Below are 15,993 nucleotides of genomic sequence, written 5' to 3'. Positions count from 1 at the left end.
TGGAGTCATGTGTGTTGTGGGCTATTCGTTTCACCAGGCAAAGATGTGTTACATTCATTTATGTGTGGAATATTACTTTAACTGTGTAAAGGTGTGTTACATTTGGTGATGTGGCATTTGTTTAATGATGTTAGGAGGTGTGTCTAATTATGTAAAGATGCATTGCATTTGTTTCACCTTGCTGCCTAAGGCACCCTTGGTCTCATAAAGGGCTGAATGGCCAATAGCTGGGCAGAGAAGAGATAGTCTCTCTGACAGGCAAAGAGAATAAAGTAGGAGGAGGAAGGAAAGAAGGAAACCCCGGGGCAAGAAGCCAGGCAGCCACCAGACAGCCAGGCAGAAGAAGCAGTGAAAGTAAGATATTCAGAAGAAAGAAAGGTAAAAAGACCCAAGGCAAAAGGTAGACAAAGAGAAACAGGTTAATTTAAGTTAAAAGAGCTAGCCAGAAACGAGTCCAAGCTAGGCTGAGCATTTAGAACTAATAATAAGTCTCCGTGTCATGACTTGGGAGCTGGCTGGTGGCCCAAAGGAAAAAGCCTCTCCACATATGTGGCTGCTAAGCTCTAGAGATGTGGCCAATACAGGAGATTAACTGTTTTTCACTTTATTCAGTGTTAATTAACATAAATTTCAAAATTATACTGATTCTATTATTGAAAAATGTCTAAGTGTGTTTTTAAAAAGCTGGGGATGTGAATCTTATGTTTCAAGCAGACGTTTCACGGGCTCACAGTCAGATCAAGTATTTCCAATGAAGATGCAGAAGCTGTCTGTGTGTGTGCTCACCATGTTTAAAGACTTCAGACATGAAAAGGTAAAGTACTGGGCATTTCAACAGTGACAGCATTAAATGCAATAGTATTTGAACATTCATGATTGAATAAAACTATCATTAAAATTAATTCCTGGGCCAGCAGATGTCTCGGGAGGTAGGGGGGGCTTGCTTTCAGGCTTGCTTTCAAGACTGACAACCTGAGTTCAATTTCTGGGATCCATTTGGTAGGAGAGAACTGATTCCCACAGCTGTTCTCTGACCTCCGCATGTATGCCATGTCGTGTATACACACACACACACACACACACACACACACACACACAAATAAGAAACAATTCATTTACTCTATTATTCACCTTCTGAGGTGACTGCTGGAAATTTATCTATATGGCGCACACATTATTTCACTGGACCAATCTGGTATGTGTCATTACCCAAACAAACTCAAATATGAACAGCCATGAAAGCAGACCTTTTCAAAAGAAAAGACCGTTGTGAGAGCCAACGCAGGGATAAGCAGCGTATTGTGTGTACCAGGCAAGGACCTGAGAGCAGCAGTCTCAGCGGTGTTTAAGGAAGAAAGAGACAAACAGAAGGGGGACATCTAAACAAGCAAACAGGGGAACCAAATGAAATTCCAGATGTTAATTTAAAAAAGTCTAAAGTTGCAGGCTTAGGGGATGATGGACCAATAACAACACAGAAAGAACATGAAAAACCCAGTAGGTTTGGGGATAGATAGATACCTGATATCTAATCTTAAAAGTACATAGAATATGATGTTTCTAAAACAGAGAAACGTGGGACCCCACAGAGCAATACCAAATGCCCAAAAGGGAGAGGATGGGATTAAAATTATATTTGATTAAACATGGTTGAGAACTCCAGAAAAACAAAGCTGAACAGAGGGGAACGCCTAAAGAACAATGTGATTTGCACAGGAAAAAAAAAATCCAGAATACAGGTGTTGTCTTGAGGCCAGGGCTTCACTAGGTTGTCCAAGTTGGCTTCCAAATTGTTATGTAGCCGAGACTAGCCTGGAGTTTGAAATCCACCTGCTTTAACTTCCCTAGTTCTGGGGTCACCATGTATTCCACTACACGGAAGAAATGTGATGAACTCCTGGAGTTAACACGAGAACTGGGTGACATCTGCCATCCACTGGACAGCTGTGTTCATAACACTTTATCCCAGGTCAGTTACATGCAAATTAGCCTGAGGTGGTGCACACGTCAAATTCTAACATAAAATAGGCCTCTAAAAGCACTACCATAGCATGAAGCCAGACCATGATTAAGAATGAAGAGGCAAAGCGTGATTACACGCATGTGTGCACATGTGTGCACAAGTTTGACTCTCATGCTGGAAAGAATGCTACTGATGTCCCAGTTGAATTTTCCATTCTTGTAGTTGCTAGGATGCTCACAGACTTACTAATGTTGAATCCCTACCAGATTTATGTCCTTTTCCCTATGGGCTGTACCAGAAATCCTTACTCTTTCCACTCCCCTGGCTGGGATAGACCAGTGATTGGCCCAAGGACCCTCACCATTCACATCCCTCCCCAGGCCCTGGCATTATACCAGTTACACAGCCTCTCCACCTCCCTACAGCCTGTGAGAACAGGCTGTCCCCTCTGCCTGTGCATTATGACCTTCCTTTATCATTTCACTAATATCTACTCCAAACTCAACAGAAGAAACGTTAAATGTCCCTCCCAGACAGTCTTCCTGGAGTTCCAACCTCAGAAAAGAGAGTCTGTATGCTTTAATGATCCTTGCCACAGTCCTTGTTAAACTCCGTATCTCCTGAGTCGGGAGCTCCTCAAGGGTAGGAAGGAGTCAGGCCTTAGTGCGTGTCCTGCCCCCCACCCGATTCCAGCATATCATAGATGCTCCTTAACTTGCCCTTGTTTCTTAAATTCTTTAAGTTACACTATTTATTGTGTGTGGACATTTGTGCACTCATTGTGTGTATGTGTGCATATACGTGTGGAAAGGAGTGCACACACAGAGGTCAGAAGGCAACAGTGGCTTTCCTCCTCTATCATTGCTGGTTATAGATCTGCCTGTCCCCATCCCCTCCTCATCCCCAGCACTGGTGACAGATGCATACTACTGTGCCAGTTTAAAGTGGGTCTGGAGCCCCAAACTGGGATCCTCAAGTTTGCACAGCAGCAGCACCACATCCAGATGTTCACAACATCCCCACCCAGGAGTTGAGCCCAGATGACTAACCCAGAGACTCTCTGGGAAGCATCATAAATTTTGATGTGAGAACAAGTGCTGAGATATTATGTTCTAAAATACAAATTGAGAGACTAGAGCAACAGCTCAGAACTTAATAACATTCTCTTGTAGAGAACCCCAATTTTGCTTCCAGTACCCACATCTGGTGGCTTATAAGCCACAAGGAATCTGGTGCCCTCTTCAGACCTCTGCATGTACTGCATCCATATGCACATACCCCCACACATACAAACATACCAAAAAAAATTAAGCTGGTCATAGGGGTGCACACCTTTAATCCCAGCACTTGGGAGGCAGAGGAAGGGGCAGGTAGATCTCTATAAGTTCAAGGCTTCCATGAGCCACATTGTGAGTTCCAGGAGCTACAAAGTGAGATCTTATCTCAAAAAAAAAAAAATAAGTTAGCAAACAAACAAATCTCTACATATACATAAATTGACCTAATACTTCTATATAGAAGTTTTTAAGGAAGAAAATGACAGGCACACTTTTGTGTGCAAAATATGAGCAAGTGAACGCTGCTCATATCATCCAAACTGGCAGGAACTCAAGTGACTGATGAACAGTGATCACAGCCCCAGTCGCTCATATAGGCCGTCACGTTTTCCTCAGCCAGCCCCTTGGCTTCTCCAGAACAGCCCATACTGAGTGTCGCTCATCCTACCTGCGCCAGCAAGTCCTGGAACTGCTCTCTTGTGAGAGGCATGAGAAAGGCCGTGATGGCGCGCTTCAGATCCCCCTTCGTCACCGTCTGGCTGTGGGTCGAGTCGAGAACCTGGAAGACCTTTTTCATTTCATCCCTTTTGTTGGAGAGCTTTTGAGACAGAATCCGTTCAACGTCTGAGGAGGAAAGGACTGGGTTGGCAACAGGTGTGGCTGTGGGTGAGACAGAAACATCTAGTGAGCGTGCTTAGACCAGGATGCAACAGACTGCAGAGCTCAGCTTCCTCTCTCATTTTCATGTCTCTGCTCAGCTAATGCCTCAGCAAGGACAGCCGAGTTTTCACCTCTGGAAGTTGGTTAGCCCAGGATCACACCCATAAGGGAAAGAAGCAAAGGTGCTCTTGCCTACAAGGACATGAGATATGAGAAGAATTCTTGAGGAGTGGAAGAAACGTATCTTATAGATCAATCTTTACTTTTACAATTATTGCGTGTGTGTGTGTGTGTGCGTGTATTCTTATGTATGTGGCTGAAGGAATGCCATAGCATGCATGTGGAGATCAGAGGACAGCATGGGGGAGTGGGTTCTCTCTTTCCACCATGTGGGTCCCATTTACCAAACGCAAGTCACCAAGCTTGACAGCAAAGTGCCTTTACCTGCTGAACCACCTCAACAGTCTTCAGTGACGCTTTACTGTGTGTGTGAATACTCACGTGTTCATGTGAGTGCTCATGAAAGAACATGCAGATGTGGAGGCCAGAAGCCAACACGGGTGTCTTCATTATCTGCTCCACCTTATTTTTTGAGACATGGCCTCTTGTTAAACCTAGAGCTACCAGGTAGTGGTGGTGCACCCATCCAGTCAAGAGCAGGCAGCAACAGATTGATGCCCATGCTGTATTCGGCTCCCTCCCCTTTACAGGCAGCTCAGGGCCTCACCCTTGAAATGGTGCTGCCCACATTCAGTGTGGGTCTTCCAGTGATCCCATTAAGAAAATCCCTCACCGCATGTCCACAGGCCAATCAATCCAGACAGCGCCTCTGAAGCCACGCCCCCCAACCCAGGAGATTCCTGACTGTGTCAGGTTAACAAACTAACCACCACAGTCACATTGTGGCTCCTCCCATCAAGAATGGGAAGGAGTTTTCTTCAGCACCTGCTTGTGTACAGCATCGGCCACACCTGTGCCTGTGACCAGTGGCACCATGGGTGAGATGTAACTGTCATTCTTTAAAGATACTGTGTTGGGGGTTTCATCCCCTGCAAACTACACCTGGGGCAGTGAAAGACAGGCTACAGAGAGAATTCCTGAGTCCAGTGTGGAGTGTCTAATATGTGCATGTCCTCTTGAAGACCAAATCAGAGAGCTTGGGGTAGGGCAAGGCATGTGGGAACCAGAAGCCTGTATCATAGGAAGCATAGGGGGATGGGGAGGTAAGGAGGGTTATGTGGGAAACCCCAATTTTGTGGAAATGGGATTTACCAATCCAGAGCAACTGACCAGACACCTATCACTGGCAGCCCTTGTTCCTGGTGCCAAGAACACTGCAGTAGGCGACAGGATCTGCCTACCATCTGGAGGGGACAAGACAGACAAGGGGAAGGCAGCCAGTATGTCAAAGGGTGATGACAGATAGTAGTGAGTGTAGCAAGGATGGCAAGAGACCAGCAGAGTGTAGGAAGGTGGCACCATGGCCTAGTCTAGCTGGGCAGTCCAGGATCCCTCCCCAGGGAGCTTGGGAGCCAAGATCAGAATGTCAGAAATGAGGCAGCCAGCTAGCTAGCAGAGGTGACTACATTCCAAACATGGACCAGAGCAACTCTGTAAGAGCTCTATGTAGGAGCAACCTAAGTCTGTCTAAGGGAACAGAGACCAGGGTGGCTGTGAGGGACGTAGGAAGAGCCAGGGTTGGGATGGGGAAGATATCTGCAGGTCAGCTTCAAGCACCTGGACAAAGGATCAGGGTTTTGTTTTACTTGGGTTTGGTTTTGAGACAGGGTTTCTCTGTGTAACTACCCTGACTGTCATGGAACTCACTCTGTAGACCAGGCTGGCCCCGAACTCAGAGATCCACCTGCCTCTGCCTCCCAAGTGCTGGGATTAAAGGTGTGTGCCACTACCATCCGACCCAAGGTTTTCTTAAAATGCAAGAAGAAGGCCCAGAGATGATGAGGGAAGCAACAGCAATACCTCATCCTGGCCACTACAGAGAATGGACTCCAGGGACAAGAAACAAGAGAAGAGGTTCAGAGATGCCATGCATCAAGCCCATTGGGAACTGGGTGTGGCTCGACCCTGGTACCACCTTGGATGTGGACCACGGACTGACAAATGAAGACATGGTCTGCTGACTCTCCTGCAGACTGTGTGGCCTGGGGACAAGCAGAGTCTGAAGAAGCAGATCAGGACCCTGCCTTCATGCTCAATGTGAGGATCTAGGCCAACGATGGTGCCACTGGGGCAAGGGACCTTGTGGAGCCTGTGTAAGGTGTCTGCAACCAAGGTGCAAACAGAAAGCCAGCCAAGCAGCGGATATGTTCCCTGGAGCCTAGTGGGGAAATCAGCGTGGAACGGGGTACAGATTGCTTGCTTACATGTGACATTCCAGGACATAGAACCAGGGGAGACCCAGTGAAGACGGGAACAAACACAGAGTCTGAAGGCAGAGGAAGGCTCCAGAACTTGCCATCAGACCCCTACGGATTCGCAGGAAAGCAGGAGTCTTTCCACGCTCCCGTCTCCTCTTCCAGCCGCTGAGACTCTCGGCAGCAGCTGGTTCCCACAGAGGAGCTGTGTGGTGGGAATCAGCTAGAGTGTGCAGCAATTCCTTGGCCCGCCGGGTGTCATAGGGGACCCTCTTCGCATTCACGCTTCCACTCTGGGATCTCTTCTCAGACTTTTCGTGTATTTTTAATTGCTTTCCAAGAAGCCCCAACTTGGCACTCGGAATTGTGATTTAAAGGCAGCAGACAGCATTAACTGGGAACTGTGTGGAATTCACTTGAGAGCAGCTTTTGGTTTCACAAGCCCGATGCAGCACCTCAGTCACAAGCCCGATGCAGCCCCCCAGTCACAAGCCCGATGCGGCACTGCAGTCACAAGCCCGATGCGGCCCCTCAGACCAGAAGTGAAAGGCAGACCCAAGCCTCCTCAACTGCTGCAGGAAGAACCAACTGATGCTGGACGAGCATCGCCGGTTTAGGGACTGGAGAGTGACAGACAGCAGACAGCAGACAGCAGACAGCAGACAGCAGACAGCAGACAGCCCCTCCAGCCCTACCACGACAGAAAGCAAGAGGAGTTAAGAAGATGCACAGTTTCAGACAAAGCCAAGACTGGAAGATGCAACAGAAACCAGATATCACCAAGGACAAGCTGGTCCTCAATAGCCCAGAAACACAGTGCCTTCTCTCTGCAGAGAGGAAGGAACAGACACAGCATAGACAGCCTGAGAAGAAAACAACCCCATGTTCAGTAGCCACATGTAGTAGTAGACAGACAATAATCCTGGGGTCTTGGTCAACTACATGTGAGGAGCAGCTGGGCAGGAGACAGAGAAATATGCAATAGCACCCTAGCACTTTAGGTCTCCCCCAGCTCAGGCAGCTATTCTCCCAAGGCTACAGGGGGGCAGAAGCAAGGTAAATCCATATGGAACACAAGGAGTCTCTGGCCATGGACTATCAGGGGCCTGCTGCAGGTTCAAGGCAAGGCAACTGTGGTGGTTTGGAAGAAAATGCCCCCCATAAGGAATAGCACTAGTAGAGGGGTAGCTTTTTTGGAGTGGGTGTGGCCTTGTTGGAGGAAGTGTGTCACTGTGGAGGTGGATTTTGAGGTCTCATCTATGCTCAAACCACACCCGGTGTTCAGATCACTTCCTGCTGCCAGCAAGTAGGTGTAGGATTCTCACACTGTCTCCACACCATGTCTGCCTGCACGCTGCCTTGCTTCACACCCTGATGAGAATGGACTTTACCTCTGAACTGTGAGCGAGCTACCATGACTAAACAGTTTTCCTTTATAAGAGTTGCCGTGTTCATGGTGTCTTTCACAGCAATAGAAACCCTAAGACAGCAAAGGAGTAAGAGGATGTCCCAGCACATACAGAAGCTGTTGGTAGAGCTGGACATCCTACCCTGCCACCACGACCTCAATCCAGGAGGGCTGCAATGCAGGAGATGGCCCCTGGAGACCCAGCTGGCAGCTCATGAGCTTGGCTTAGCTGCAGACTACGTGGAATGAAGGAACCAGTGAGTGTGAAGACAAAAGAAAAGATCAACTTTTAACTTACTATTTTCATCTGGTGTGTGTGTGTGTGTGTGTGTGTGTGTGTGTGTGTGTGTGTGTGTGTGTGTGTGTGAATGCTTGTGTGCCACCTGTGTGTAGTGCCCTCAAAGGCCAAAAGAAGGCACCAGATTCCCCGGAGCTGGAGTTGCAAGCCATTATGAGCTACTTGATGTGGTGCTGGAATTAGAATTCAAGTCCTCCGCAAGAGCAGCAAGTGCTCTTAATGGCTGCGTCATTGCTCCAGCCCCAGATAAAACCTTTTTTTTTTTTAAAGAAAAAGGGTACATTGTGGTAATTATACTTATTTGGTATTATCTGCTTGTACAAGTTACAGAGCTACATCTCCCAATCCACGTGCATTCATAGACAACATGGGCAACAGTGCTGAGCAGGCGATGGTGTACACTGGGAGGGGAGCGTGGTGATGCCAGACACACGTGCGTATATAAGCGAATTGTGCAGGTACTTTTACACACGTACTCGGGTGCTTTTGGCACATGTATATACCTGTGTGTGGAGGCCAGAAGCCAACTCAAGCATCCTTCTCTATCACTTTCCACTCTAGTTTTTGAAGCAGGGTCATACACTTGGCCTAGAGTTCAGCAACTGAACAAGGCTGGCTGGCTGGTCATTGGTCTCCAGGGATCTATCTGTTTCTGCCTCCCTTGTGCTTAGATTCCAGGCAAACACCATGATGCCTGGCTTTTTCACTAGGTTGCGGGGACCAAATTCCTGGCCCTCACACCTGCTCAGAGGCACTTTACCAACTGAGCAGTCTCCCCACCCCTGTAGACATAGCTATAGAAAGAATTTAGATTCATTCATTATATTTTATGTGTGAGCATTTTGCCTGTGTATATGTGTACCATATGGATGCCTGGTGCCTGTGGAGATCAGAAGAAGGCATTGTATCCTCTGTAGTTACCACGGTTGTGAGCTGTCATGTGGGAGCTGGGAACCAAACCCAAGTGCTCTTAACAGTTGATCCATCTCTCCAGCCCCAGAAATAACTTTTAAAAAGACAAAACACTTCCATAAATATTTTAATGTAACTGGCCAACATGAAAAGCAAATGATAAAGAAGAAACACACTTGAGGCAAAAGCAGATCGAGGAGCACGGGTCCATCCAAAGGAAACTTATGCCTACTAGTAATAAAGATCAAACCACTGTATGGAAACGGGCAACTGAAAGAACAGACAACTCACGGGGCAAAAATGCACAGCTGGTAAACCTGAGAACGGGAATTTAAATCACTATTGAGCAAATGTCATTAGGGGCTTAGGAGACCAATGGCTCTGTGGACAAAGCTTGCCACGCAAACATCATGACCAGAGTTTGGCGCCCAAAACCCATGTGACACTGAAGGCAGGGGCAGATACCTATAACCCCAGCATGCCCATGACACTAAGACACAGACACAGAGACACAATCCTAAGACACTTGCAGCCAAGCTAGCCTGGCCTATGCAGCAGGGAAGAAGGACCCTGCCTCAAATAAGGTGGAAGGCAAGGACCGACATCCAAAGTTGTTCCGCCTGTATGTGCGCAGGCACTGACATTATGAGCACACATACACACTTTAAAAAAAGAAATGTAATTAAAACATAAATATAAGCTGGGCAGTGATGGTGCACGCCTTTAATCCCAGTACTGAGGAGGCAGAGGCAGGCTGATCTCTGTGAGTTTGAGGTCAGCCTGGTCTACAAAGTGAGTTCCAGGACAGCCAAGGCTACATAGAGAAACCCTGCCTCCAAATAAATAAATAAATACCATAAATGTAATTACTTCTGTTAGTGCACAAGATCTTACAAGATGATATTCTGATGGGAAATTTACCAATGAACGCCTGTGATATTCTTTGGGGGGAGAACATGTATACCAGCTTCTGGGGGGGTCTTTCTGCAGTGTTTTAGAACTCTGGGAGAGGGTAGCCCCCTTCACACTAGTTTCCTTTGCTCTGTCAGGCTTGTCAAGTATACTAGGACCGCCCCTTGCATTGCTCTGCAGACATGAAGCTATGAGCTGGAACAGCTCTACATTTTACTATGTCATTTTTTTTTTCATCAGAAACTACCTTAACAACCCCAAGTTAGGGTACACAGGTGGCCATCAGATGTCAAGCCTGTATCCCCAGGCTCACTAGTAGACGCACAGGACCATTGAGTAAAGTCTCACCAACTACCAACAAGCATGTGTCCACTGAGATCAGTGCCTGTCCCTGCTTATAGGCACACCCGTTTGTCCTGCACGGTTCCCTCCCCCAGCTCCATCCTGCATCCTTAGAGTTCCTTCTTGAGCCCTCGCTGCTGTGTGCACACCTCAGTGTCAGTGTTCAGTTTGCCTCATTGCCTTCTCTGGCTGCATTCCAGCAGGCCTGGCCTTTCAGCAGACCCAACTCTGTCCTCAGCACCTATCAACAGTGCTCAAAAAATGTTTGTAAGTGACAAATGTATTAAGGAGGAAATGAGGCCTAAAGATACATAATTTTGGAAAATATTAAGTCAAATTCTGTTGCTTTTAAACCAAATGAAGAATCCAAATGGCTTAACGACTCCCATCTTCACAAAAGACCACTCTGAAAATATGTACTTGTAGCTGCTTTCTCTTAATTCCAAAATGCAGACACAAGCAGAAGAGGGGGCAGGAGAATAGCAAACTTCTGCAGCATGTGATGGGCTTCCCGGTGGCTATCCAACAGGTAAAATGCAACAAGGAAGGGATGGTCTTAGCAAGTGACAGCCAATGTACAATGAGTGCAGGGCGGGATATGAGCTTGCCTAACATGCATGAGGCCCTGGGTTCCATCCCCAACACCACGTCAATCTGGTGTGGTGGTTTAAGCCTATGATCCTAGGGCTTGGGAAGTGGTGGCAGGAGGATCATAAGTTCAAGGTCATCCCTGACTATTCAGTAAGTTATAGGCTATCTCAGGCTATATGACACCTTTAACTATATAGTAAGTTGTAGGCTATTTCAGGGGGATGAAGAGGATGGGAAGAAAATTGAGATGTAGACCTTAAGCCCTTCATAAAAACATGAACTTGATCTAGATGTAAATCTCAAAACTATGAGATTAGAAGGTTATGTAATGGAACACACCGAGATGGCTGGGGGAGGAGTTACTGTTCAATTCTTCTGCAAACCTAAGACTGCTGGGAGACAGGCCTGCTCAAATTTGTACAACTGTCATTTACTGAATAAACACAACCATTAAGCTGACAGAGTCCAGGAACACACAGCCTGGATTCAAATCCTGACCATTCACTTTAAAACTATGAATAACTTTGAGGACACTGGTTTGAGGGGCCCATGCCTGCATTTCCTCATACTGGATATAGGGAAGGTATCAGAACATGACTCACAGCAGGCCTTTAACTGAGCCATGTCAAGCAGTAAGTGGTATCTGTAGACAGGGTTGTAATCACTTGTGAGTACTCACTTGACGAAGAGGGTCTACCTAAATCTTGGCAGCCAGTCCTCGAATGCACTCTGACGGGTGAGGAGTGGGGGCGGGAATACATCTTCAAGGTAGTAGGGTACAGACTATGCCAGTCTGGTAAGATCGCCATTTTGCGCATTAAATCCCTGCGAGAAGAAACAGAACAGATTCCAGCATCTTCATGATGTAAACATGGCCAACTTCCGGGATGCTCCAGTCTGACCATCCTTAAGGGGAACACTAAGTCATGCCTAGATTGTTTTCAGCAGATCCAAAGAACTTGGGAAGGGCAGAGAAAAAAAAACCATTTAAGTGTTGTTTTCTCGGTCCTCCTCTGCTTAATCACAGGCCTAACCTGGTTGTTTCTTCCTGCTGCCTCCTAGCTATGCCTCTCTTCTCAAGTCTGGAGTGTTCCCACCTCAGCACCCTTTGCAGTGCTGCTTTGGTGGTCATTTCTTCAATCTGCTCTCATCAGGAGGTTTTTCCTTCTCCTTCAATTACGACAGACAGTTCTGCTGGGTATAGTGGTCTGGCTTGGCACCTGTGGGCTTTCAGTATATGTATATACATGCTTACACACACACACACACATATCAGTGTATATTTTCAGTGGTTTATCAGTCCAAGCCAGTCAACACCCAGCACAGATGGAGGAAGGACTTATGAGGGCCCACTCCTAGCAAAGGGACTACTTACTGGGGGATGGTGGGGGCTGGTGGCTGCTGGGGGAGGGATAGTCAGCCATCTTCAGGAGTGTGCTGGTAGGCTGCCCATGTTCCTACAGGTAGCCCTACACCCATACACATATACTAGAAGTACTAACTGGACTCAGATAAAAGAAGAGCTGGAAGTGTGAATATGACCCAAATACATTGCATACATGTATGACATTCTCAGAGAAATTCTTTAAATCAGAGTGGTGTTAGCACTGCTGGCTAATTTCTGGGGCCAGTAGTAAGAGGGGAAAGGTTCTGATTATTGCTGGATGTGGTGGTAGATGCCTGTGACCCCAGCGCTGGGGAGGTAGAGGCAAGCAGCAGAGAGTGAGCGTGTCTCAGAGAACAAAACAGAAAGAAGATTCCGAGTCTCTGGGTGCTCAAGAGGAACAGCACTGTTATCAAAGACAGCAGCAAAAACAGGCACGAGGACTCTGAGCATCTCCACATAGCACCCGAGAGCCTCCAAGGATGGTGGGCACTGTGGAAGTGAACCTCACAGCAATCTGGCATCATGTAGTCATGAAAAGGGCCAGATGTCAGGGCTGGCAAGAGGGCTCAGGGGGTGAAGGCACTTGCTGCAAGTCTGAAACCTGATTTGATCCCCAGGCCCCATGTGGTGGAAAGAGAAAACTGATTGCAACAAATTTGTCTTCTGACCTCTATGCATGCACTTGCACTCTGTGTGCACACATGTGCATGAACGCAGACACGCCCATGTGTATACATTTGCACACGCGCGAGCACACACACACACAGACAGAGAGAGTGCACTCCTACAAGTTGTCCTCTGATATTCACATGTATACCATGACACATGCCCACACACATACAAATAAATGTAATTTAAAAGAATTAAAAATCACAGCCTCCTGAATGAGTAGGCAATGGGGCAAAAATTTGTTAACTAAACCTTAAAGAGAAAGCTGAGGCTCTGGAAAGTTCCTGTGTTTTCCTGGAAATCTAGCAGGCTACCCAAGTAACAAGCGCTGTGTGCACATCGACAGCCAGGTGCATTCTTGGGAAGGCCCCAAACTCTCCCCTCAGGATGCCCTTGATGGTCTGCAGAGCCAGGGGGAGAGGGCTGGGCAGAGCCACACATGCCCGGCTGGGCGAGAAGGAACGAACGTCCCAGCACATGCAGCACCCAGAACACGTGGAAAACTTGCTGTTCCCAATAACTGAGAAAATGTCCAGTTAGACACTGACTACGAAGTTAATCGACTAGCCACTTGGGGTCTATGCAGAACAGAGGCCAACCTTAAAAGTGAGTTTAGAAAAATCCAGCAAGCTGTAAAAAACACAAACAAGAGAACAGAGAAAGGGGTGAGAACATGGCTGCCATGATTCTACCCATGCATTATTTCAAATGCCAAGTTTTCAACAAATGCTTTAGTATGGTCCAGGGTAGGAGAGAGAGAGATGATTCAACTGTTAAGAACACATAAGGAAGACGAGAGTTTGGGTTCGAGCACCCACATCAGATACATCACAACCTCCTCTAACGCCAGTTCCAAGGGATCTGATGCCCTCTTCTGGTCTCCATGTATATCAGGCATCCATAATGTGCATATACTACACACAGACTAACACAGGCTTTAAAATAAAATCAATCTTTAAAAAAAACAAAATTAAAATGAAGGGATAGCCCATATATACTTGCCTTCAGAATCTAGGCAATCAAGAAGAGTTCTATGAAAACATATTATGTGTTAGCCGGGCAGTGGTGGCGCACACCTTTAATCCCAGCACTTGGGAGGCAGAAGTAGGCAGATCTCTATGAGTTCAAGGCCAGCCTGATCTACAAGTTTCAGGACAGGCTCCAAAGCTACAGAGAAACCCTGTCTCAAAAAACAAAAAAGAAAAAAAAATCATATTATGTGAAAAAAATTTTTCAACTAAAAAAATGTTAAAAGAAAAAAAAAGATAAACTCTATATCCAGCATAAAAGTAAGGGAGAAAAGAAGGCTTCCTAGGCCCCATGAAAATTCAGATAATTCATCACCAGCAGACTTTCTTGCAAAAGCTCTTGAGGAACATTTTCAGAAACAAAGAAAAGTTGTATAGGTCAGAAATCATACCAATAAATCCAGACATAGTACTTACAGGAGACGCAAACATGAAAAAAGCCACGGCACCAGGAGCAGAGCCTGACACACTGAGGCACCTCACACAACCGGATGGACAGGGACCATGGCTGGAGACTTCCATACCCGCAGTTAACAATGACAGAACCACTAGTTCCGGGACAGGCTCCAAAGCTACAGAGAGACCCTGTCTTGAAAAATAAAAAAAGGAAGGAAGGAAGGAAGGAAGGAAGGAAGGAAGGAAGGAAGGAAGGAAGGAAAACCAAAGCAAGCAGAGGGAAGGAAATGTGAAGATTTGAAGGCTGGGGCCTGAAAACAGCAGAGAAAAGCCACAGAGGAGGAAGACCACTATTGGAAAATATTAGCAAAGTTGATAAATACCGGGGGGAGGGGGCTAGGAAAAATGGAAAATGCCCTTTAAATTAGAAATGGGACAAGCATTGGTACCCTTCTTCCAGAAATCAGGACATAGTACAATTGGGCAAACCAAAAGAAAAGAGAAGCACTAGAGGAAGATGGGGGATTGGGACTAAGGAAAAAGCAAGAAATCCAGAACGCATGATGACAAACAAAGAGACTGACTCGGTATTTAAAACCTGACACAGAGTCCAGGGTCAGATGGACTAATAATTCTACCAGATGCTCAAGGGATAATTAAAAGTCAGTCTACCACAAACGCTTCTGAAAAGGACGAGGGAGGACTCACCCGGCACTGGGTGATAGAGTGCTTGCCTAGAATGAGGCCAGCGCCTGTCCACACATCTATAAAGCCAGAGCTGGCCTGACGAAAACCAGACCACGGCACTGGCAATCACAGTCAAAGGCCAATGCTCTGTGTGACACCGGAACGCAAACTAAACCTAGCAACTTCATTAGAGCAACGGCACAGCCAAGTGGGGTCATCCTGCAAAGTAAAGATGGTTGGCACATAAACGCTAACCAGGGCCAGAGCTGGCTCAGAGGTACAGCCCTCTCACTTCTTGGGGCCTGGTACAAGGGTTGCTGTGATAACCACATACACGCTTTTTGTGTGGGCATGCATTTCAGTTCACTTGTGTAATGTACCTGGAAATGAACCTGCTTGGTTGGCAACAGTTTTCCTCATTTTTTCTTGAGACAAAGTCCAGATTTGCACCATAATTATCAGAGGGTCCTGATGGGCCAAACTGTTTGAAATTAAATGTAAGTATTCAAAAACAAATGGTCATTGGACTAAAGAGACAGCTCGGTGGTTAAGAACACAGGCTACTTTTTCAGTTTGGTTCTCAGCACTGGCATTAGCCAGACCATAACTGCCTGTGGTGACAGACCAGGGGATCTGGCACCTTCTTCTGATCTGTGCAGGTCTACATGTACACACACACACACACACACACACACACACACACACACACACACAATCACTGAGCCCTCCAAAGACAGAGCCCCCACTTCCTGATCACTCTGCACTAAACGCCTACTCTTTTGTTTTTCAAGACAGGGTTTCTCTGGGTAACACCCCTGGAACTCACTCTGTAGACCACTCTGGCCTCAAACTCACAGAGATCTGCCTGCCTCCGCCTCCCGAGTGCTGGGACTCTTAAGGGTCCCATCACCTGTGGTGCTGGTACAGTAGGGACTGAGCTTCTACACATGATCTTTACGCTCATCTGCATCAAAACCACAGTGTGAGGCTTATCCCATCAGAACCTGAAAGCCCCAGCAGAGCTCCTCTTCAAGAACTGACTGCTTTTGACTGTACTGAAAGCAGGGGACCATAGTATCACAAATAAG

The 15,993-nt window shown here is 46.8% G+C and overlaps 1 protein-coding gene across 2 annotated transcripts in view; it reads right to left on the bottom strand.

The window, feature by feature from the left end:
- The window catches only part of Efcab6 (EF-hand calcium binding domain 6), a 187,472-nt gene that overhangs the window by 158,318 nt on the left and 13,161 nt on the right, over positions 1–15,993 (bottom strand). Inside the window, exons 3-4 of one of the 2 annotated variants that reach the window (XM_050130560.1) lie at positions 11,418–11,563; positions 3,689–3,900 (exon numbers count right to left, since the gene is read on the bottom strand). In XM_050130560.1, coding sequence (XP_049986517.1) covers positions 3,689–3,900; positions 11,418–11,563 — 358 coding nt within the window. The remainder of the gene's footprint in view (positions 1–3,688; positions 3,901–11,417; positions 11,564–15,993) is intronic. The other variant, XM_050130566.1, reaches the window with a different exon arrangement.

Source organism: Alexandromys fortis, unplaced genomic scaffold (genome assembly GCF_014885135.2).
Source record: "Alexandromys fortis isolate MF-2015 unplaced genomic scaffold, M_Fortis_MF-2015_v1.1 scaffold_28, whole genome shotgun sequence".
In the NCBI taxonomy this organism is placed as follows: domain Eukaryota; kingdom Metazoa; phylum Chordata; class Mammalia; order Rodentia; family Cricetidae; genus Alexandromys; species Alexandromys fortis.
The sequence above is the reverse complement of the archived record's forward strand: the minus strand, read 5'-3'. Positions and strand labels throughout refer to the sequence as shown.